General features: G+C 37.2%; 1 protein-coding gene across 1 annotated transcript in view; it reads left to right on the forward strand.

The window, feature by feature from the left end:
- CDKL5 (cyclin dependent kinase like 5) overlaps positions 1-22586 on the forward strand; it is a gene marked incomplete at its 3' end in the record, with an annotated part of 182957 nt that overhangs the window by 95613 nt on the left and 64758 nt on the right. Inside the window, exon 4 of the mRNA XM_082864224.1 lies at positions 15956-16001. Coding sequence (XP_082720350.1) covers positions 15956-16001 — 46 coding nt within the window. The remainder of the gene's footprint in view (positions 1-15955; positions 16002-22586) is intronic.

Genomic DNA, 22586 nt, shown 5'->3' on the forward strand with positions numbered 1-22586 from the left:
TCCCGTTGCGGAGCACAGGCTCCGGACGCGCAGGCTCAGCGGCCATGGCTCACGGGCCCAGCCGCTCCGCGGCATGTGGGATCTTCCCGGACCAGGGCACGAACCCATGTCCCCTGCATCGGCAGGCGGACCTTCAACCACTGCGCCACCAGGGAAGCCCCAGCCATATTGGTTTTGCAGTGCCTTTTTAACATCTGCAGGAGGCCAGAGTAGCCAAAAAGCAAAAGAGATTCTTAATCAAGACAGTATAATTCTTCTGAACTTTAAGAGCTTATTCAGATTCCTGCCTGCTGAAGGACTTCTGGAGAGGGCCAGATGAAGTTTTGAAGGCTCTTATGTTCTTTCATTATCTTCATTTTTTGAAACTTTCTGAAGAAAGAAGGAAACAGATCTATCTTAATAAGTCTCCCAGGGATGCACTGTCCTTAAAAACAATAAATGTGTATATTTGTATTCTGTGTTTGTTTGTTTTAGTTCCTTGTATACCAAGGAATGTCTTTTATTCTTTTTAAAATTATGGTAGGAAAAGGTATTTCTCTGTTAAGCTGTGGCAGAATTAGTAAATGACGTCCAAACAGACACATAACCCGGGCCGGCAAGATGTGAGGTTTGAATAGGTGATGCAGTGCATGAGACATTTGCACTAGATCTTTCTCTCTCGCTCAGCATACTTTTAGACCGGTCATACATTTGTTTCTCACCTACATACTTGCAGTCCAGTGGTAGAATCAGATAAATATGTGAAGGTGTCACTTTAATACAAGTTATGAAGGAGAGGTGTCTGCTCAGAGAGCATTTGGGGCTTCAGACGTAGCCACGGGGCTATGGGAAAACTTCCTTGAGGAAGTGAGGATTGAGCTAAGGCCTAAGGGATAGTGCAGGGTTGAATGGCACAGGGAGGGCCAAGCTTTTTGGAGGAAAGGGAACAGGCTCAATAGCAGGAGAAATCGTGGTGAGGATGGTGAGGGCTCAGCAAGCAAGGGAGACCTAGGGAGAGGAGGTTGGAGAGCATCCCTTGCTGGCCAGGCGAAGGGGCTTTGATGTGGTCCTTAGGGCAGGGGAGTTTGGGGAGAGTTCTAAGGGAAATGGTGGGGCAGTCAAATCAGATTTTCCTTTGCAAATGAAGAGTCTGGTTGCTGAGTGGCAGACATTAAAAGGGTTAGGAGGTTAGGCAGTACCCCAGGTGGGAATGCCAAGGGCTCCAACTGAGCTGGGAGTGTCCAGGTAGAGAAGAACTTAGTGGACCAATTTGAAAAAGATTTAGGAAGCAAAAATCAACAGCACTTGGTGATAACCTGGATGGATTTGGGATTGCAGAGATGGGAAGAGTGATCCTAAATTTCTGGCTAGGGTTCACTGAGATATGGGACAGGAGACAGGACCAGGTTCAGAGGGGGAAGATGAGGGGATGGTTAGGCATGCTGGTTACTTTTACTTATTCTCATTTTACATCTCAATACAGATTCATAGAGGGCAGGTCCAGACCAGAGGGTGTAGAAGGGATTTTTTTTTAATATCTTTATTGGAGTATAATTGCTTTACAGCGTTGTGTTAGTTTCTGCTGTACAACAAAGTGAATCAGCCATATGTATACATATATCCCCATATCCCCTCCCTCTTGAGCCTCCCTCCCAGCCTCCCTATCCCGCCCCTCTAGGTCATCACAAAGCATTGAACTGATCTTCCTGTGCTATGCAGCAGCTTCCCACTAGCCATCCATTTTACATTTGGTAGTGTATATATGTCAATGCTACTCTCTCACTTCGTCCCAGCTTCCCCTTCCCACCCTGTGTCCTCAAGTCCGTTCTCTACATCTGAGTCTTTATTCCTGCCCTGCCACTAGGTTCATCAGTACTGTTTTTTAAGATTCCATATATGTGCGTTAGCATACAGTGTTTGTTTTTCTCTTTGGTAGAAGGGATTTGATGTTTTATTGGAAACAAAGGAGAAAATAGATTTTGTTATGTAGGAATTTTATTACTGACTTGGCTTGAAGGCAGTTGTTTTATAGAAGACTCTTTGTAAGATCCCACTTCCCACATCTTTCTTAGCTGCATGCTCTCTCATGTTCTTGATGATGTAGTACTATTTTCATAAGACTATACTCTTTTTAGAGTCAGAGCATGAAGTAAATTCATTGGGAGTTTTCTTTATAATGCTTTTTAAAATGTGAGAGTTTTTAACAACAAAAAAGAATATGTTTTAATTTATCTTTTGGTATTTCACTATATAATGCTCTAATGGAGCCATATTGCAAAAGTTATTATAAAAGTAATTGTTGTTTTATGAAAATGAGATGAATGTAGACATTTTAGTGCCATGATTAATAGCTTTAATAATTTTTGAAGAATTAATCTTTTAATCATTCCGTTTTCAACTAAAATTTCTTTTCACAGTGTATTAGTCTTTTCCAAAGCTTTACCTGATCTCAACAAATGGTCAGTGTCTCTTTTAAGAGGGAGTGTTTATAGTGGACTACTACAAAACCATTAAAATGAATAATCTAGAGCAGGGTTTCTCAATATCAGCACTTTCGACATTTGGGGCCAGGTAATTCTTTGTGGTGGGGACTGTCCTGTGCACTGTAGGGTGTTCAGCAGTATCCGTAGCCTTTACCCACTAGATGTAAGTACCCCCCACACCCCATAGTGACAACCAAAAGTGTCTCCAGACATTGCCACATGTCCCCTGGGGGCCACAATTATCCCCAGTTGACTAGATTTATGTTTAAATCTCAGATATACCATGTTGTACTTAAAAAAAAAAACTGTTGCAAAAAGATGTGTACAATAACATGCCAGTTATATGATTTTTAATGTACAAAATAGTAGTAAATTTGCTTATGGGTAAATTCATCGCTAGTAATAAAAATGTGCATGGGAACAGTACATACCAACTTCAGAGTGAAAGTTACCTCTGGGGAGAGAAGGAATGGCAATGAACGAAGACATATTTATGATATTTCACATTTCAGATAGAGAGAGATCAGAAGCAAATAAACCAACATATTATAAACTTAAATCTCAAAGGGGTATGCAGTTTTTTCTTTATATTAACATGATCAGTCTCTTTTAAACTTCCATAGCATATCATATAACATTCATCGTACCTTTTAACTTTTGTCATAAATTTTTACTTACTGTCATGCATTATTACACACCAGGATGTAAGCTTCTGTATGTATGAGATGCTTTATTTACTCACTCATGTTAAACCTAGGATGTCAAATAAAAAGCCTCACATAAGGCAGGGGCCCAATAGATAGTTCTTAGCTGACTGACTGAAATGCTCCCCTGGGTATTAATCTTTCCTGATTAAGTCTGCAGTACTAAAATTTAGTAGTTAATCTAACTTTTAGTATTGGCAGACTATGGTAGTTTACAAGTAATAAATAATACAAGTCAAGGAAAGATATTTAAAGGATTTCTTAGGAAACAGTCTGGTTTTTATCATTGCATATCCTGGATAATGTTTTGTATTTCTATTAGCTCCATTGTATCTACCTGCCGTGGAATGTATTCCGTGCTTGAATTTACTCCCATTTTATAATTTTGCTCATAATGTAAAAATAATTTAAACAATTTGTCTTAAGTTGAGAAAATTCTGTGAAATACAAGTTGGAATATAGATAAAGGTGGAAACAATGAAATATTTGCACATTCTTTTAGTTGTATAAATATAACAGACATTAGAAAACTATTTGAAATGTTTTGTTGGTGCTAACATGTACTTTTGAGAAAACACAGAAGAGAAATAATCATGCCTCCCCCTCCCCAGGAGTGAGAGTGTGTGTGTGTGTGTGTGTGTGTTTCAGAATATATCCTTTTCAACAATAGAACTTACATACATGGCTTGCAACAGTGAATAGCATTGCCATGGTTGAGAAATGGCCTCCAGAATCAATCTTCCCGAGTTTAAATATTTAGCCCTATTACTTCTTAGTTGTATGATCTTGGGGCAAATTATGGAACTTCTTTAAAATTCAGTACATTCTCATCTGTAAAATGAACATGATGATAAGATTCTCTTCAGAGTATTGATTTGAAGATTAAATGAAATACTACATGGGAAGCACAGACCCTGGCACAAAAGTACTGAAAAATAATAACCTAAAATAATGCATTCTTTTCCAGTTACCATATCTGTCTATAAGGTGATAATATTTATGTTTGTAGGATTTTGCTTCTGCTGAATGAGCACGTCAGTGTTTGAAAACACTTAGTGTGATATTTGCAAACCAAATGAAATATTTTAAAATACTTTAGTTGTCAAGTTGTCTTCCTGCTATCTAGATGAAAAAATAAAGAATTTCTCCCAAGGAAGGGCTTCCTCAGAGAATAATTAGAAAATGAATTGTAGAGCATAACCTTTGGAATGTTTTAATCCATGAATAGGAGAGTAAAATAAAATCAGTATTTTCTTCTGTTCTGTTTCATAATGCATGTTGGATATTTTAAATTACAGAGCAAAAATTTAAAACAGTGACTCCTGCTACTTCCTTACAACAGTGTATGATTGGTTTAGAGAATTCACTGTTCCAAAGCATAATTAAATCAAGTTATGTAACTGCATTTAAAATAACTTAGTAACTCTTATGATTGTTAATACCAATCGGTTGCTTTGCCAACATCTTAAGAAGGGACAATTGATTCTGGGAATAAAGCAATGACTGAGGAACTTTAGACAGTCAGTAGCAGGAATGAGTTTTGGTTACAAGTCTCTGTGTTCAGTATGGTTGTTCACTGATTGAGGCATGGTTTTTATGAGGTGGAGGATCTTGAGAATACTGGAAGAAATATAAAACACAGTAATTTTTTGACAAAAATTAAAGACAAAGAAAAATTATTGAAAGCAGCAAGGGAAAAATGACAAATAACATACTAGGGAACTCGCATAAGGTTAACAGCTGATTTCTCAGCAGAAACTCTACAAGCCAGAAGGGAGTGGCATGATATATTTAAAGTGATGAAAGGGAAGAACCTACAGCCAAGATTGCTCTACCCGGCAAGGATCTCATTCAGATTCGATGGAGAAATCAAAAGCTTTACAGACAAGCAAAAGCTAAGAGAATTCAGCACCACCAAACCAGCTCTACAACAGATGCTAAAGGAACTTCTCTAAGTGGAAAACACAAGAGAAGAAAAGGACCTACAAAAACAAACCCAAACAATTAAGAAAATGGTCATAGGAACATACATATCGATAATTACCTTAAAAGTGAATGGATTAAATGCTCCAACCAAAAGACACAGGCTTGCTGAATGGATACAAAAACAAGACCCATATATATGCTGTCTACAAGAGACCCACTTCAGACCTAGGGACACATACAGACTGAAAGTGAGGGGATGGAAAAAGATATTCCATGCAAATGGAAATCAAAAGAAAGTTGCAGTAGCAATACTCATATCAGGTAAAATAGACGTTAAAATAAAGAATGTTACAAGAGACAAGGAAGGACACTACATAATGATCAAGGGATCAATCCAAGAAGAAGATACAACAATTATAAATATATACACACACAACATAGGAGCACCTCAATACATAAGGCAACTGGTAACAGCTATAAAAGAGGAAATGGACAGTAACACAATAATAGTGGGGGACTTTAACACCTCACTTACACCAATGGGCAGATCATCCAAAGTGAAAATAAATAAGGAAACAGAAGCTTTAAATGAAACAATAGACCAGATAGATTTAATTGATATTTATAGGACATTCCATCCAAAAACAGCAGATTACACTTTCTTCTCAAGTGCGCATGGAACATTCTCCAGGATGGATCACATCTTGGGTCACAAATCAAGCCTCAGTAAATTTAAGAAAATTGAAATCATATCAAGCATCTTTTCTGACCACAATGCTATGAGATTAGAAATGAATTACAGGGCAAAAAACGTAAAAACCACAAACACATGGAGGCTAAACAATACGTGACTAAATAACCAAGAGATCACTGAAGAAATCAAAGAGGAAATAAAAACATACCTAGAAACAAATGACAATGAAAACATGACGATCCAAAACCTATGGGATGCAGCAAAAGCAGTTCTAAGAAGGAAGTTTATAGCTATACAAGCCTACCTCAAGAAACAAGAAAAATCTCAAACAATCTAACCTTCCACCTAAAGGAACTAGAGAAAGAAGAACAAACAAAATACAAACTTAGCAGAAGAAAAGATACAAAGATCAGAGCGGAAATAAATGAAATAGAAACAAAGAAAACAATAGAACAATAGCAAGGATCAATAAAACTAAAAGCTGGTTCTTTGAGAAGGTAAACAAAATTGATAAACCGATAGCCAGACTCATCAAGAAAAAGAGGGAGAGGACTCCAATCTATAAAATTAGAAATGAAAAAGGAGAAGTTACAACAGACACTGCAGAAATACAAAGCATCCTAAGAGACTACTACAAGCAACTCTATGCCAATAAAATGGACAACCTGGAAGAAATGGACAAATTCTTAAAAAACGTATAACATTCCAAGACTGAACCAGGAAGAAATAGAATATCACAAGTAATGAAACTGAAACTGTGATTAAAGATCTTCCAACAAGCAAAAGTCCAGGCCCAGATGGCTTCACAGGTGAATTCTATCAAACATTTAGAGAAGAGCTAACACCCATCCTTCTCAAACTCTTCCCAAAAATTGCAGAGAAAGGAACACTCCCAAACTCATTCTATGAGGCCACCATCACCCTGATACCAAAACCAGACAAAGATACTACAAAAAAAGAAAATTACAGACCAATATCACTGATGAATATAGATGCAAAAATCCTCAACAAAATACTAGCAAACAGAATCCAACAACACATTAAAAGGATCATACACCATGATCAGGTGGGATTTATCTCAGGGATGCAAGGATTCTTCAATATACGCAAATCAATCAATGTGATACACCATATTAACAAATTGAAGAATAAAAACCATATGATCATCTCAGTAGATGCAGAAAAAGCTTTTGACAAAATTTAACACCAATTTATGATAACAACTCTCCAGAGGGCTTCCCTGGTGGTGCAGTGGTTGAGAGTCTGCCTGCCGATGCAGGGGACACGGGTTCGTGCCCCGGTCTGGGAAGATCCCACATGCCACGGAGCGGCTGGGCCCGTGAGCCATGGCCACTGAGCCTGCGCGTCTGGAGCCTGTGCTCCGCAACGGGAGAGGCCACAGCAGTGAGAGGCCCACGTATCGCAAAAAAACCCAAAACAAAACAAAACAAAAAACTCTCCAGAAAGTGGGCATAGAGGGAACCTACCTCAACATAATAAAGGCCATATATGACAAACCCTCAGCAAACATCATTCTCAATGGTGAAAAACTGAAAGCATTTCCTCTAAGATCAGGAACAAGACAAGGATGTCCACTCTCACCACGGTTATTCAACGTAGTTTTGGAAGTCCTAGCCACGGCAATCAGAGAAGGAAAAGAAATAAAAGGAATACAAATTGGAAAAGAAGAAGTAAAACTGTCACTGTCTGCAGATGACTTGTTACTATACATAGAGAATCCTAAAGATGCCACCAGAAAACTAGTAGAGCTAATTAATGAATTTGGTAAAGTTGCAGGTTACAAAATTAACACACAGAAATCTCTTGCATTCCTATATGCTAATGATGAAAAATCTGAAAGAGAAATTAAGGAAGCACTCCCATTTACCATTGCAACAAAAAGAATAAAATGCCTAGGAATAAACCTACCTAGGGAGACAAAAGACTTATATGCAGAAAACTATAAGACACTGATGAAAGAAATTAAAGATGATACCAACAGATGGAGAGATACACCATGTTCTTGGATTGGAAGAATCAATATTGTGAAAATGACTGTACTACCTAAAGCAATCTACAGATTCAATGCAATCCCTATCAAATTACCAATGGCATTTTTTACAGAACTAGAACAAAAAACCTTAAAATTTGTATGGAGACACAGAAGACCCCGAATAGCCAAAGCAGTCTTGAGGGGAAAAGTGCTGAGCTGGAGGAATCAGACTTCAGACTATACTTCAAAGCTACAGTAATGAAGACAATATGGTACTGGCACAAAAACAGGAGTATAGATCAATGGAACAAGATAGAAAGCCCAGATATAAACCCACGCACCTACGGTCAACTAATCTATGACAAAGGAGGCACGGATATACAGTGGAGAAAAGACAGTCTCTTCAATAAGTGGTGCTGAGAAAACTGGACAGCTGCATGTAAAAGAATGAAATTAGAACACTCCCTGACACCATACAGAAAAATAAGCTCAAAATGGATTCGAGACCTAAATATAAGACCAGACACTATACAACTTTTAGAGGAAAACATAGGAAGAACACTCTTTGACATAAATCACAGCAAGATCTTTTTTGATCTACCTCCTAGAGTAATGGAAATAAAAACAAAAATAAACAGGTGGGGCCTAATGAGACTTCAAAGCTTTTGCACAGCAAAGGAAACCATAAATAAGACGAAAAGACAACCCTCAGAATGGGAGAAAATATTTGCAAACGAATCAACGGACAAAGGATTATTCTCCAAAATATATAAACAGCTCATGCATCTCAATATTAAAAAAACAAACAGCCCAATCCAAAAATGGGCAGAAGACCTAAATAGACATTTGTCCAAAGAAGACATATAGATGGCCAAGAAGCACTTGAAAAGCTGCTCAACCACTATGGAGAACAGTATGGAGGTCCCTTAAAAAACTAAGAATAGAATTACCATATGATCCAGCAATCCCACTACTGGGCGTATAACCAGAGAAAACCATAATTCAAAAAGACGCACGCACCCCAATGTTCATTGCAGCACTATTTACAATAACCAGGTCATGGAAGCAACCTAAATATCCATTGACAGATGAATGGATAAAGAAGATGTGGTACATGTATACAATGGAATATTACTCAGCCATAAAAAGGAATGGAATTGGGTCGTTTGTTGAGACATGGATGGATCTAGAGACTGTCATACAGAGTGAAGTAAGTCAGAAAAAGAAAAAGAAATATCATATATTAACGCATATATGTGGAACCTAGAAAAATGGTACAGATGAACCGGTTTGCAGGGCAGAAATTGAGACACCAATGTAGAGTACAAACGTGTGGACACCAAGGGGGGAAAGTGGCAGGGGGCGGGGGTGTGTGTGTGATGAATTGGGCGATTACGATTGACATGTATACACTGATGTGTATAAAATTGATGACTCGTAAGAACCTGCTGTATAAAAAAATAAATAAAATTCAAGGGTTTCCCTGGTGGCGCAGTGGTTGAGAGTCTGCCTGCCGATGCAGGGGACACGGGTTTGTGCCCCTGTCCGAGAAGATCCCACATGCCGCGGAGCGGCTGGGCCCATGAGCCGTGGCCGCTGAGCCTGCGTGTCCAGAGCCTGTGCTCTGCAATGGGAGAGGCTACAACAGTGAGAGGCCCACGTACTGCAAAAAATAATAATAAAATTAAATTAAATTTAAAAAAGAAATAAAATAAATTAAAGAAAGAAATATAAGCCCTAGAGGTATTTTTCTGTTTGTTACTATTCACAAAATTTATTTTTCATTCTCTTTCTAATTTTTTTTTCAGTTGTAGAAATTTATTCTGGGAAATGTTAAATGCCTTGATATAGCTTATTCACTCATGAAGGTAGTAGTACAATTCAGGAACCTCTGTCTTTCTGCATTCCAAAGTAATATAATTCCTATTTTGAGGCAAAATTAAGGGTGAGACATGGAATTATCATTAGTGTTTACTTATATTTTTTATTACATCCTTAGTTTGTTATTTAAAATGTGAGCTCTTTTTTTTTTTTTTTTACGCCGCCGCCCAACCCAAAATGTGAGTTCTTAAGTAACTCATTGTTTAAACAAGTAAGCAGTTTACACCTATCTTGTTAACTACAGCTGGTGACATTCTCTTGCAGACATTGTGGGGGCAATGGTGTGCTTTTGTGAATAAATTGAATTTAAACACAGTTCTTTGGAGTTATTTTTCATATATTTGTCCTTTGTCTACACCTATATTACATGTAGCATCTCAGGGTGGTGGCATGAATTTATTTAAAAGCAAAACCAAAAGCTCATAAAAGTTCTGTAAGCTAAGAAACTGAACATTGAGGATCATTGGCAAAGTCCAGGGGGATAGATTGAACAATACATGCTATCTGTTCTACTTTCTGAACCAGAATAGGGCAAACTGTCCAAAGGGAATAGGAAAAGACTTGGACCGTTGCCCACAGGCGGCCCAGCCTCAGACCAGCCAACCCAACGAGAAAGATGTTTGCTAATGATTCAGGTTTTGAAATTGGGCTCTGGTGCATCAATCTGCCTTTGAAATTGAGGTTGCTAAAAACCCCAACTACCTGTTTTGCTGCCAGACACCAAGCGTGGTGGATCTCTTCCTATCTTAGTGAGGATGAGTTAAAAGTGGGAGTCGGGGTGATACCCATGTCTTTCACTGCTCTGCAGATTTAAGAGCTGCACATAGTTCTAAAAAATTTTTTTTTGTAACAAGCAGATGAAATTGTCTCCTGAAGGAAAGCCAGGAGGATATGACCTCTATAGTGATAACAAGCTGAAAGAAGGCAAAAATTGCAGAAGTCGGCTGAGATAAGGAAAGAAGATGAAGAAACCTAAAATGAAAGAAGTAAAAGAACATTTATTGAACACCTGCTATGCGCCTGCCATTCTAGGCATTTGTGATGCATTAGTGAACAAAACATATAAAGCAATTATGAAAAGTTCAACCTAAAAGTTACAAGATTTCTAGTGGAAACTATTAGAAAAATAGGAGTAGAAACAACATTTAAGGTTGCTAGAAGAAAACCCCTAGATATATTCTGATAATTTAAAATTTCCATTCCAAGGAAAAGGAAAAGTCCTAACAGCATAACAGCATCTAGGCAGAAAAAAAGAAGTTATCTACATCCGAACAAAAACCAAATTGACCTCGGAGTTCTTTTCTACAACACAAATACCAGAAGACTATCAGGGTATCGCTAGCCCATTTGGAGCCTTATGTGGATTAGAAAACGGCAATTCTTCTTTTAAGATCTTTCATTTTCTTTTTTGTTTGGCCAAGCCATGCGGCTTGTGGGGTCTTAGTTCCCTGACCAGGGACTGAACCTGGGCCCTCAGCAGTGAAAGTGCGGAGTCCTAACCACTGGACTGCTAGGGAATTCCCTTCATTTTCTTCTTCTTGGAAAAGTATCTTAGTGTATGGATTTTGTTACAACAAGACACTTTACTCCTAACTACTGGAAAGTTGCTTTAATAAACATACAAACCTGAGACATCTATGATGTGAATGGCACTTTCCAGGGCTTTGCAGGACACACAACCTTACAGTGACCCTGAGGATGGTGGAGAACATAAGGTTGTCTTCCTGAGAATTTTGTGCCTTCCAAGTTGCCATTCACGTGTGAGGACTTTCAGATATATGTAAAGACCTGGAAAATAGGATACTTACTCAGAAAGCCATCCAAAGATAAATAGTGGCTGAGCAAAAACGTAATGCAAATTGAACACTCAAATATGTGAAAAACCAGGGTAGGAAATATGTAAAGAAATAAAGACTATACACCTGTAACTAACACAGCAGTGTAAATCAACTATATTTCAATAAAAAATTTTTTAAAAATGATCCAGACTCAGAGATATAGAGAACAGGCATGTGGTTGCCAAGGGGGAGAGGGGTAGGGAAAGGATTGATTGGGAGCTTGGGATTAACAAATGCAAACTATTATATATAGGGTGGATAAACAACAAGGTCCTACCGTATAGTACAGGGAACTATATTCAATATCCTGTGATAAACCATAATGGAAAAGAATATGAAAAAGCGTATATATGTAAAACTGAATCACTTTGCTGTACAGCAGAAATTGACACAACATTGTAAATCGACTATACTTCAGTAAAAATTTTAAAAATAATAAACATAAACATGGTCCAACTATATGCTGTCTGTGAAAGACTCACTTTAGATCCAAAGAGACAAAAAGGTTGAAGTGGGAGAATGGAAAGAGATATTCCACAGAAATAGTAACCAAAAGAGAACAAGTGATTATGTTATATATTATCAGACAAAATAGACTTTAATTTTTTTTTAAAAGGTTACAAGAGACAAGGACATTATACATTAACAAAAAGGTCAAATATAGGTGACTTCCTTGGCAGTGCAGTGGTTAAGACTCCACACTTCCATTACAGGGGGCACAGGTTCCATCCCTGGCCAGGGAAATAAGATCCAACATGCTGCAAAACGCGGCCAAAAAAAAAAGAGGTCAAATATAGCAAGAGGATAACAACAAAGAAAAAGAAATAGAGACTAAATATAATAGCTCATGTGTGTGTAATTACAAATTAAATATAGCAGCCAAAACCTATTCTCAATAATAAATTTATTTAACAAAGTGATATAAGAAGTATCAGGGTCAGTAACCCCAGAGTAATTTTAAACAGTTTAAGGTCACAGTCATTTAAACTGGTTCTGGCATAAGAATCAACAGGTCAATAGTATAGACTAGATTAAAAAGCTCTGAAAGAAAATCTAGAGTATATATAGAAGGATGCTAAGATGCAACAGAACTAAAAATCCATGGTAAAAGATATTGGGAAAATTGGTTCCGTTTTTAGAAATTTAAATTTAGATTCCCTTACCATATAGCGTATTAAAATAAATTACAAGTGAATAAAGACTTAAGGAACAAGATTAAATCATTGAAATATCGAGACAGGTAAATGTGGATGAATATTAATTATATACAAGCTAAGTAAGGAGTCTGAGGACAAAAGTTGTGCACCTAATACCAAAGGCATGTATCAATAAATTTGACTATATAATAATAAACTATGTTCAGCAACAATAACAACACCACCCTAAATAATTCCATGTCCACAACAATCTGGGGAAAATATTTGTAACAAAATTTGTCAACAAGTTCACATTCATGAATCAGTAAGAAAAACATTAAGCTTAGTACACCTTATTTCACTTACCAGTTCATAGAAGCAAACCTTTGATCTCATTGGTGTCTAAAGATTTTTTTAATGATTGTATTTAGTGTTGGCTATGGTTGTAGCGTGGGTTCTCATGCTGCTGAAGGGAACTGTAAAATGATATATTTTTGGATATCAGTTTGGCAGTATTAGGAGCCTTTGCCGTTCATACCCTTTAACCCTGTTGTATCAGTTACAGAATTTACTTTATGGAAATGAAGATGCAGATGTTGAAGTATGTTCATTGATAGACTGGTTAAATAACCATCCATTAAAAATGGTGGTTTTAAAAATTATTTAATGACAGGTCAGATGTTCCTTATACAATATCAAATGAAATAAAAGCAACATACAGCACAATATATATGTTCTCAAATTCTTCTAATTTGAGAAAAATTTACTGGAAGAAAATATACCAAGATGTTATTAGGAAGGGTTATATAGTTTTTTATTTCTTTTTATGCTCCTCTTATACCCCTTTATGTTCTTTTATATGAGTTTGTATTATTTTTATAAGTAGTTTGAATAAAAGTAAAATGTTAAATATTTTCCAGCATCTTCTGCCCTCGATTGCATGTGTTTTCCACCAAACATTGGATTTTATGTAGAAAACTTCCGTCTGTTTGGTTTTGTTGTATAAGTAAATGTATAAACCATATTGAGTGTGTATGTGTCTGTGTGTGAGTGTTGAGGAGAAAGAGGATTTTCATGGTATTGGTGAAAGGATAAATAAAAGAATAAACATTTCATCTTATTTGACCCCCCTTCGGGCAACTGTTTTATACTGTAAATTCTATTTATGAGATGCCAGGAGAAAAAAATCTGATGAATTTCTTTCTTCAAGATGGTAGTCATAAATTTAAATATGTAGTCATATCAGTGGACCATCTTTCTTCAAGATGGTAGTCATAAATTTAAATATGTAGTCATATCAGTGGACAGTTTTGACGTAAGACCTTTTGACCAAGACCTTTTATAAAATCAGGCAAAGTTTTAACACTTAGGATGCCATTTAAAAAATGTGCAATAGGGCTTCCCTGGTGGCGCAGTGGTTGAGAGTCCGCCTGCCGATGCAGGGGACACGGGTTCGTGCCCTGGTCCGGGAAGATCCCACATGCCGTGAAGCGGCTGGGCCCGTGAGCCACAGCTGCTGAGCCTGTGCGTCCGGAGCCTGTGCTCCGCAACGGGAAGAGGCCACAACAGTGAGAGGCCTGCGTACCATAAAAAAATAAAAAATAAAAAATGTGCAATATGGGGTGAAATGGTACCTGGAACAACACTCAGTTGAAATGTGGGCAGTCCTCCTCTCTTCCTGGATGCAATCCTGTTGCCCCTTTCTCTGTGCTGTGAGCAGTTTCTTGATAGGGCTTTGTACTTTCTCTTAGGCCGCAGGTGGATTGCTAGCTAGAGCCATTTGTAAAGGAGCAGGGTAAGAAAACAGTGTCAGTGTATTAAGGGAGAGTAGCATACGTAGCAGAGTTACCTGGTACTACCTATACTAATATTCTAGGTGATCATCCTCCACATCACTTTGACTTTGCAGTTATTCCTTCTCAGTAATGAAACAGTTACAATATCAGAAAGTACCTGGGTGGCTGAGTTTAAGTCAGAAGGTCTGCTGATGTACAAATAAATTGTATCCCCAAAGCTCTCTGTACTCTACAATTCTATTCCTCCCTTAAAAACAAAAACATAATAACCTTAATAAGAATCTTTTTCCTCAATAGCCTATAGGACTTTCAGATACTTTTTCCCCTGTAACACAAATATGAAAGCTGGTATTTTCTTCTTTTTTCAACGGGCAGGTGAGAAACAGGGTTTGATTTACAGATATAGTTACAACTCAGAGTTTGTCTTACAGCATAATGACTGAAATGGTAGCTTTTTTAAAATTTCTTTTTTTCCCCCCTACTTATTTGATTCTCTTTGCTTTTGTAAGGAATCTAGGAGAAAAGCATATATTTTTAATAAGTTAATGATTTTGTACCCTGTTGGTTATTGCCTCGTATTGTGTCTGTTTTTCAAGTCTTTGCTTTGATGCAGGGACAAAGTTTTATAAAAGATTTGCTCTTACAGATCTGAAAGTATACCCACTTAGAGTAAAAAAGAACAGGCCTGAATCATTCAGAAGACCTTTTTATATGACATGTTGCCTTTGAAGAATCTATATATTACTTTACCAAAAGCTTTTTTATTCCTTTCATAGACTAGAATATCTTACATGAATTATTTAGCCTAGTTATACTTAATCTTTAGCATTTTCATTTCCTTCCCAGCCCTTATTTTCTTGTCTTCCAGCCACAAAAGACCAAAAAAAAAGGATTTGTGATGTTTTTAGTTTAAAATAGGGTTCTTCTCACCAACTACTTCTGCTAGTGCAGGAGAGCTAAATAAAGGCAGGGGAAAGTTGGTGATTGGTATTTGGTGGCAAATGTTTATCTCACTTTGGATATGAAATGGCTATCAATGGGGAAGAGCTGGTGAACAACTAGATAGGTTTGTTAGGAAGAGGTAAGTGAAGGGAGGAGACTTGGAAGAGGTATTCTGCTACCAGCAACTACCATTATAGAAGCCTTTTCTCTGGTCTTAGAAACCCAATTAAATGTGTCCCTGGGTTTCAGAGGGCAGTATAGATGACAGTCTGTTGTCAGCCATCCTGGCACTTTTGCGTAGTCTCAAGACATTGACACTGCTGGTTCATCCATATTCTATTGCCAAATCTGCTCTTCGTCCCGAGCCCCTCCTCCTTCTCCTTTTCCTTCCCTGACAATGCCTGCAGGGTAGTAAGAAAGAGAATTTTGGAACTGAGAAATGAGGGACTGGGGAAGAGGAGGATTTATTTTTTAATCTCTGGGTTCTTGCTACTCTGTTTCACAATGTACCCCCAGACAGTTGGGGTTCCCAGTTTGAAAAACACTGGAGAATGACTTTTCTTCTGCCTCTTTTCCTTTGCAGGAAACGCATGAAATTGTGGCAATCAAGAAATTCAAGGACAGTGAAGGTATATATATACTTTTTCTTTTTATATTTAGTTTTTGTTAATAGAATATGGAAGAGATGAAATCTAGCTGATTAGACTGTGTTCCTCAGATTTTACAGTCTCAATCTCAGTAAATATATCTTAATTATCATCATGCTTTGCTTTGAAACATTTAGTTCCTCCCGTGTGAATCTTTTCAAATCTCATGATATCAGAAAATTCATCTTGTGTTTTAAGGGACAGTCAACGCTGGAAATCTGGCTTCAAATACTGGATAGAAGACATGCTATTTACACTGTTTCTAAATACTAACAGTTTAAAATAATAAAACTTACTTGAAGTAAATACTTCCTGGGTTCACACAAGTAGCAAGTGCTATGTTAAAGGTTTTAATATTGGTTACTGCGATCTCTGCTTCCTAGTTAGCTAGAAATATAAAGAAAAGTGGTATGTAAACAGTACAGAGGGAATGGTTTTATATTTAGGATAACTCATTGGGAAAATAAAAGCTTTTCAAGAAGAAATACCATACTTGAAGGCTTTGGTCACACATCCAAACCATTTCAAATGGAGTATTAAAATTACCCTATCCTGGGCAAGAAAGTTTAAAATAAAGGATTAACAACAACAAAAAATAATGCACCAAAAAAAAAGTAATGTACAAAAGAAAAAATAAATAAAGCATTTCATTAGGCCATTAGGTTTTAAATCCAGACTCTTGGCCATCCAAATACAGCCAAGTAGAAAAACTGACCACAAAGACACACATGGATGGCCTTTAAGAAGCTCTAGGCAGCATTTTTTCAATTTTTGTTTTTTGACAGAGATCCCACAGCAGAAGTATTTTTTACCTCCTACACAGTATCCTCATACATAATGTCATATATATAACTGAAGCAAAAGTTTCACAAAATTACTTATTTTACTAATGTGAGGTTCTCCATTTTCTGTTCTTTCTTGCTCATATAAGTGCCTGTTTTGGCATGAAATACTTTGATGTCACCACTAATGAGTCACAACCTGCCATTTGAAAACAAGTGCTGCAGGAGTAAGAGGCCCCACCATAGCATCAACCTTCATATTTAATTGGAAGTGTGACAATAGGCATTCATAGCCTACCTTCATCAGCACACAGTGACTGTGATGTAAGACACCAACCTCTGTATTTATGAAGTTTCATCACCCCTACCTTAGAGACTTAGCAAACATTAAATAACAAAAGGGCCTTGCTAACAACTCCTGGGGTAGATGCAGTAGTATTTGATGTAACCCAGCTCTGATGTGCTGGTTATGGTGGAGCACAAGCATGTCAGCCAGGAATTTTAGCATTGGCTTGGCAGCCTTAAGGAGAAGGCAACAAAAAAATACTTTAGCTTGTTCTTTAAAAACAAAACCCAAAAAAGCCCTGCTTCCAATCATGTACCGGTAGTCTAATGGGAAGCGATAGCCCTAGGCCAACCCCCTAGGAGACCATTGGAAATAAGCTCTTTGAGCAGTGGCTTTGGGCTAGCCGCAGGTGGCCAGGAGACAAACGGTGATCTACTAAAAAGAGTGGTTGCAACAGTAGATCAAAGCATGACCTTTGCCTGTATATAAAGGCTTCTGGCTGTGCATTCATCTTGTAAGGCACATTGTCAACCATCAGCTACCACCAAAAATAATAATTGTCATCAAATTTTTGAAGAGCAGTGCAATCTAGGCCATGTATGTCATTGCTGTTTTTAAGAAAACTAAATACCCAATTCTTCACAACCTCTATCCTATGAATACCAATTCTTAGCTTCAATTAAACAATATATTAGTCCCTGAATTACAGTACCTTCAGACTGGCAATCAATAGTGTATCTGTTAAAATTCATTGAGCACTGGGGACTTCCCTGGCTGTCCAGCAATTAAGACTCCGCACTTCCACTGCAGGGGGTTCGGGTTCGATCCCTGATCAGGGGAACTAAGATCCCACATGCCGTGTGGCGCGGCCAAAAAAGAAAGAAAAGAAAAAGAAATTCATTGAGCACTGAGCCAGGTGCTATAAGAACAGTGAAGGTAGTAAATCAGATCCGGATACTTTCAAGAAGCTTCTGACCTATTAACAGAATTAAGACCTGTAAATAAAAAGCAGTAAAACGGAGTAGAAAGCAGTCAGTGGCTGAATGACTTTGTATAATTTTGAGGTGAGAGAGATTGTTTCTAGCTGTGGCATCCCAGGGGTGTATGGATAGTCTAAACATTATAGGATACATTTGATCAGTTTTTATTTCACTGAGCTGACAGAACATGAATCCACTCTGCCCTCATCTCTGCTGGACCATTATCAGTTGCCATACCTCACAGGCATGCAGCCGCATCACCCACCCACTTTGCAGATGGACAGCTTTGTAAGGGCGCCTATACATACTTCTAGAGGGACACTTCCTAAATATTTCAGCAATAGAACCTAAAAACATATCCAATTATTCATAACTTTTTAGTTCCAAACCTATTCTAGGCACACTTTCCTATTGTTTCCAGTTCTCTCTGGGAGATCTCACACAATCTTTTCTGTCTTTACCCTTTTCCTCCTGCCGTGTAGTATCATGCTTAATGGAAAGTTAGGGAAAATGTGTGGTAAACACCCTTTTGGAGTGTGAAGTATACATAGATAGTCTAGTATAGGTGAGGATGTCCATTCAACCCCTATGTAAACCACTTAATTCTGTATCAGTTTATCATCTTAAATTTTAGTCAGGCTAATTATAATAAAAAATACAGTTTCATGATAATATTGCCCGTATTGTCATATAGCTCTCATGAATTTCTTTTATTAGTTACTCTGAATATATTCTTTTGATATTTTGGTAGTGACTTTTCCAAATCCAATGTTTAAAAATCTTCGTGAAGGTAATGAAATAATCCTGTGAAAGCATTGTTAAACTGAAATAGGATCTGAAATTGGTCTGACCCACGTTCAAGCTAATCAAGTATTCTTATGCTGATTATATCAAGGAATATTTTATGAGTATATATTACCTCCTGTTAGCTTTAAAAGATTATGATAATGTCCTGTTTTCTTGTTAAATTCATATGTATGCACAAATTTGCATGAAACATTTTTTAAACAACATTTTAAGGTAGACCACTATTTAGTTCAAGAAGTCCTTATTATCCCAGGACAATAGATTACTATTTAAAATGGAAACCAAAATTTCATAGTAAATAAAAAGTTAGATCGGGAGTTTCAGTTGAAAAAATGAAACTAAAATTATAAAAATAAGTTTATCTTATAGCTAACACAATTTAGATTATAATAGCAACTATGTACTGTTTCTTAGAAAAAAGAATCAATTGTTATCTTTTGGGAGGGTGGGGCAATTTTTAGAGTAAAATTGTAGGCTAGGTCAGTGAATGACTTTCACAATAAAAAGAAGATCATTAAAAATATACAAAAGACTTTGTCACTCTTCTCTTGGTTTTTGTATGTTCCTGTTTTTTTGTCTTCATCCTTGTTCATTTTTTATTCTCCAGTTGTTAGCTGATATAACACCATCAGATCATTTATCAGTGTCTGTGCCTATGATTTTCCCTGAAAGACTGACACACTGGTGGGAATCAACACCTGTTAAAAGGAAGGAATATTTGAGTGATGACAGTTTTATTTGAGATCACTTCATTTGTTAATATTTTCTTGTTTTGATGACTTTTGCTTCTTTATACATCATCACAAATGTGGAGTCTCAGATAATGAATTCTTAATGATATCCTGAATGATAGTATTATAAATTTGTCTATTAATGTAAATTCCCACAGAGAAACATTAACTAATAAATACCTAACCGACCAGAAGTCTCCATAGAATTAATTCTGCTCAGTACATATTTGGATTTTTCTGAGAAGAGAAAAATGACCACAGACCAAAAAGATACTAGAGATTATTTAGTTAAAAGGTACTTTTCAGACTATGTATAATAATAAATTTAGCCTAATCCTCCTACCTTTCCTATAATTCCAATCTTGTACAATGAGATTTGATGTTCAGATGATAATCTTCTATCACTATTGGATCATCATTTTCACGTACACGCATGTGCCAGTGTCTACTGTCCTCAATTTTTTAAATAATCCAAGAACACTGATATAGATTAGATAGCTTTGGACCAGCAAGAAAAAAAAAACACTGTTTAACCTTTAATTGAAGAAGTCCTGTGGTCTAAAATTTATATTTGACAAACATTTGGATCTTCTGATGTGACAACACCTTCTGATTATTTGAACTTTTCAGTCCTTCCTGAATGTATGGGTGATGGGGTGAGGAGGGATCCTCCCCACTTGTCACTGGGCCTCCGTACATGGCAAGGAGGCTGACTCTCAGGGAGCTGTGTTGTAATCCATGGTTAACATGGAATTTAGGTTGTGTCTTTGCTTTTATATCAAATAAAATTGCTTGCATTTCATATCCTGCTGCTGCTTATGTTTCTATAGATAAATATTTTACCTTGGAATGGACATCTTTGTTCTTAATCATGAGAAAATGTTTAATTGATCATCTGTTCTTTGCTCCAGTTTATTTCATCCTTATTTTTACCCAGACACTAGAAAGCTCTATCCTGATCTCGGGATCAGGGGAACTCCGGTCTCTTATTTTGTATATGTGTAGAAAACAAGGGTTCATAATCTTTAAATTTAAGAACCAGATTTCTCTGTAAGAGAGGCTTTGAGACAAACTTTGCAAACCTTGGTTAAATAGAGAAATCAATTAACTAAGCTTGAGCATTCTGGCTAGTCATGATTTCCCCACACTTCTTTTTAATGACCAAAATGGATCTCTTTCAAACTTCAGGGATTCTCCTAAGATTTGGTGAACATTTTGCACCTTTCATGGTTTAATACATTTCCATTGTGCTTTACCTGGCCTTCATCTCTGAAGATTTAAGTTTTCTCATTATTTTTGGTATATATGACAGCAGCACCACCATTCAAAACCCCCTGGCCATGTTACTTGCCCTCCTGTTGATGTTCCTTCTTCAGTCAGGGCAACCACACTCAAAAGTGGCACCCTTATGGTTTTGTGCAAGGATGGCTTGACTTTTCCCCACATTGTACCTGTTTAAAGGTCCATTATGGAGGGCCTCTTTGGCTATACAAAAATGTCAGGTTTGTGATTTCATAAAGTAGGTTATAGTTATTTCTGGATTTCTTTTCTAAGCCCACAGTTCTTTAAAAATAGTTTTACAGAAGAGTTTCTGCTCATCTGTAGATTTTTCTCTTTTCGTCACTTATCTTTGCATTTCTTTTGCTCCTGTGATCTTTATTCTTAAAAATTGTTTTCTTTTACTTTGAATCTCCCGTCTTGCTTTTTAGGTGTGTTAACTTGCAGCCTTACTGGCAAGCTTAGAAATAGGTTAGTTTGTTTGTTTTTTTTTAACTTAATGTCCTTTTTCTACTATACCATTTAGTCATCACTCAATAGAATTTATATAACTTTGTCATAATTGCTGCCTGTACTAAGCTAAACACCCTCCATGGTAATTGATGACCAGGTCCATCAGCATGCACATAAGCAGGAATCACATGGTGGAACCTTCAGCATCATCTAGTAGAACCCTAACTCTAGTTTACAGCTGAGGAACCACAGCTAGTATGTGATTAACTGAGACTAAGACACAGACCCCAGGATCTTCATTGAGTTTTTCTTCCGCCCACACCATGCTGCTTTGCCACATAGTTAAGCAGAAGCAGAGTCTAGACTTGGGTGTTCCGACTTGGGTGTTCTGACTCACTTTCCAAAGCTCACTCACTGCCTTACACCAAGGCGCCTCCGTCCCTGTGTTCTACTCGGTGTGACATTCCTTTCACTTACCCTGAGAAAGTTATTCTTTCTAGACTTGGTTTCTTCATTTGTGAACTGGAGGAGCCTAGCCTTAAATAAAAAGCCATGAGATTATTTCAACTGAAAGGCAGGGGTGTTTGCACCCCCTTTAGTGGGCTGTGCTTCCACCTTTAAAAAACTGGCTCACTCAGCAGCTTTGCTACTTTCTGAACCTCTGAGGAGAGAAGCATTTGTAAGTGGAATGTTCATTCCTTTTCCCGATCATCTGATCATTTAGTGCCACAATTTTCATTATAAAGTACAGGGGGTAGGCCAGGAACCTTAAAAGTACTCAGAGGAACAAAATGATAGGATCTCCAAATAATGAAGAGTGTGCATTTTGCTTGCACTTAGGGAATTAATAACTCCACTTTCTACCTGTTCCCATTCATTACAATCTTAGGGCCGAAGTGCTTACCTCAACTTTTAACAACTATGACTGACATAAATTACAGGAGCCTTCGTTTCCTAAACAGGATGAGCTGCTCAAATGAGGTGGTTTTGGCTCTGCATGCTAAGTGATTTTGTGAGCTTCTTTTTGAAGATTCGTTTCCCTTTTTCTCTCTAGCCATTGTTTAGCAAAGTCAGTATAGATTCAAATGATATAAATTCAATGAGGTTTAGGCTCATAATCAATGAAATTTTAATGAAGAGAAATCATGGATTATTAGATTTGGAAAAGGCCCTGGGACTTTTTAGGGTACATGTGTGGGTGCAGAGGAGTGCCCATTTAGTTATTTTATGAATGAAAAGTTAAATGGCTT

The sequence above is a fragment of the Leucopleurus acutus genome (genome assembly GCF_964270905.1).
Source record: "Leucopleurus acutus genome assembly, chromosome: X".
In the NCBI taxonomy this organism is placed as follows: Eukaryota; Metazoa; Chordata; class Mammalia; order Artiodactyla; family Delphinidae; genus Leucopleurus; species Leucopleurus acutus.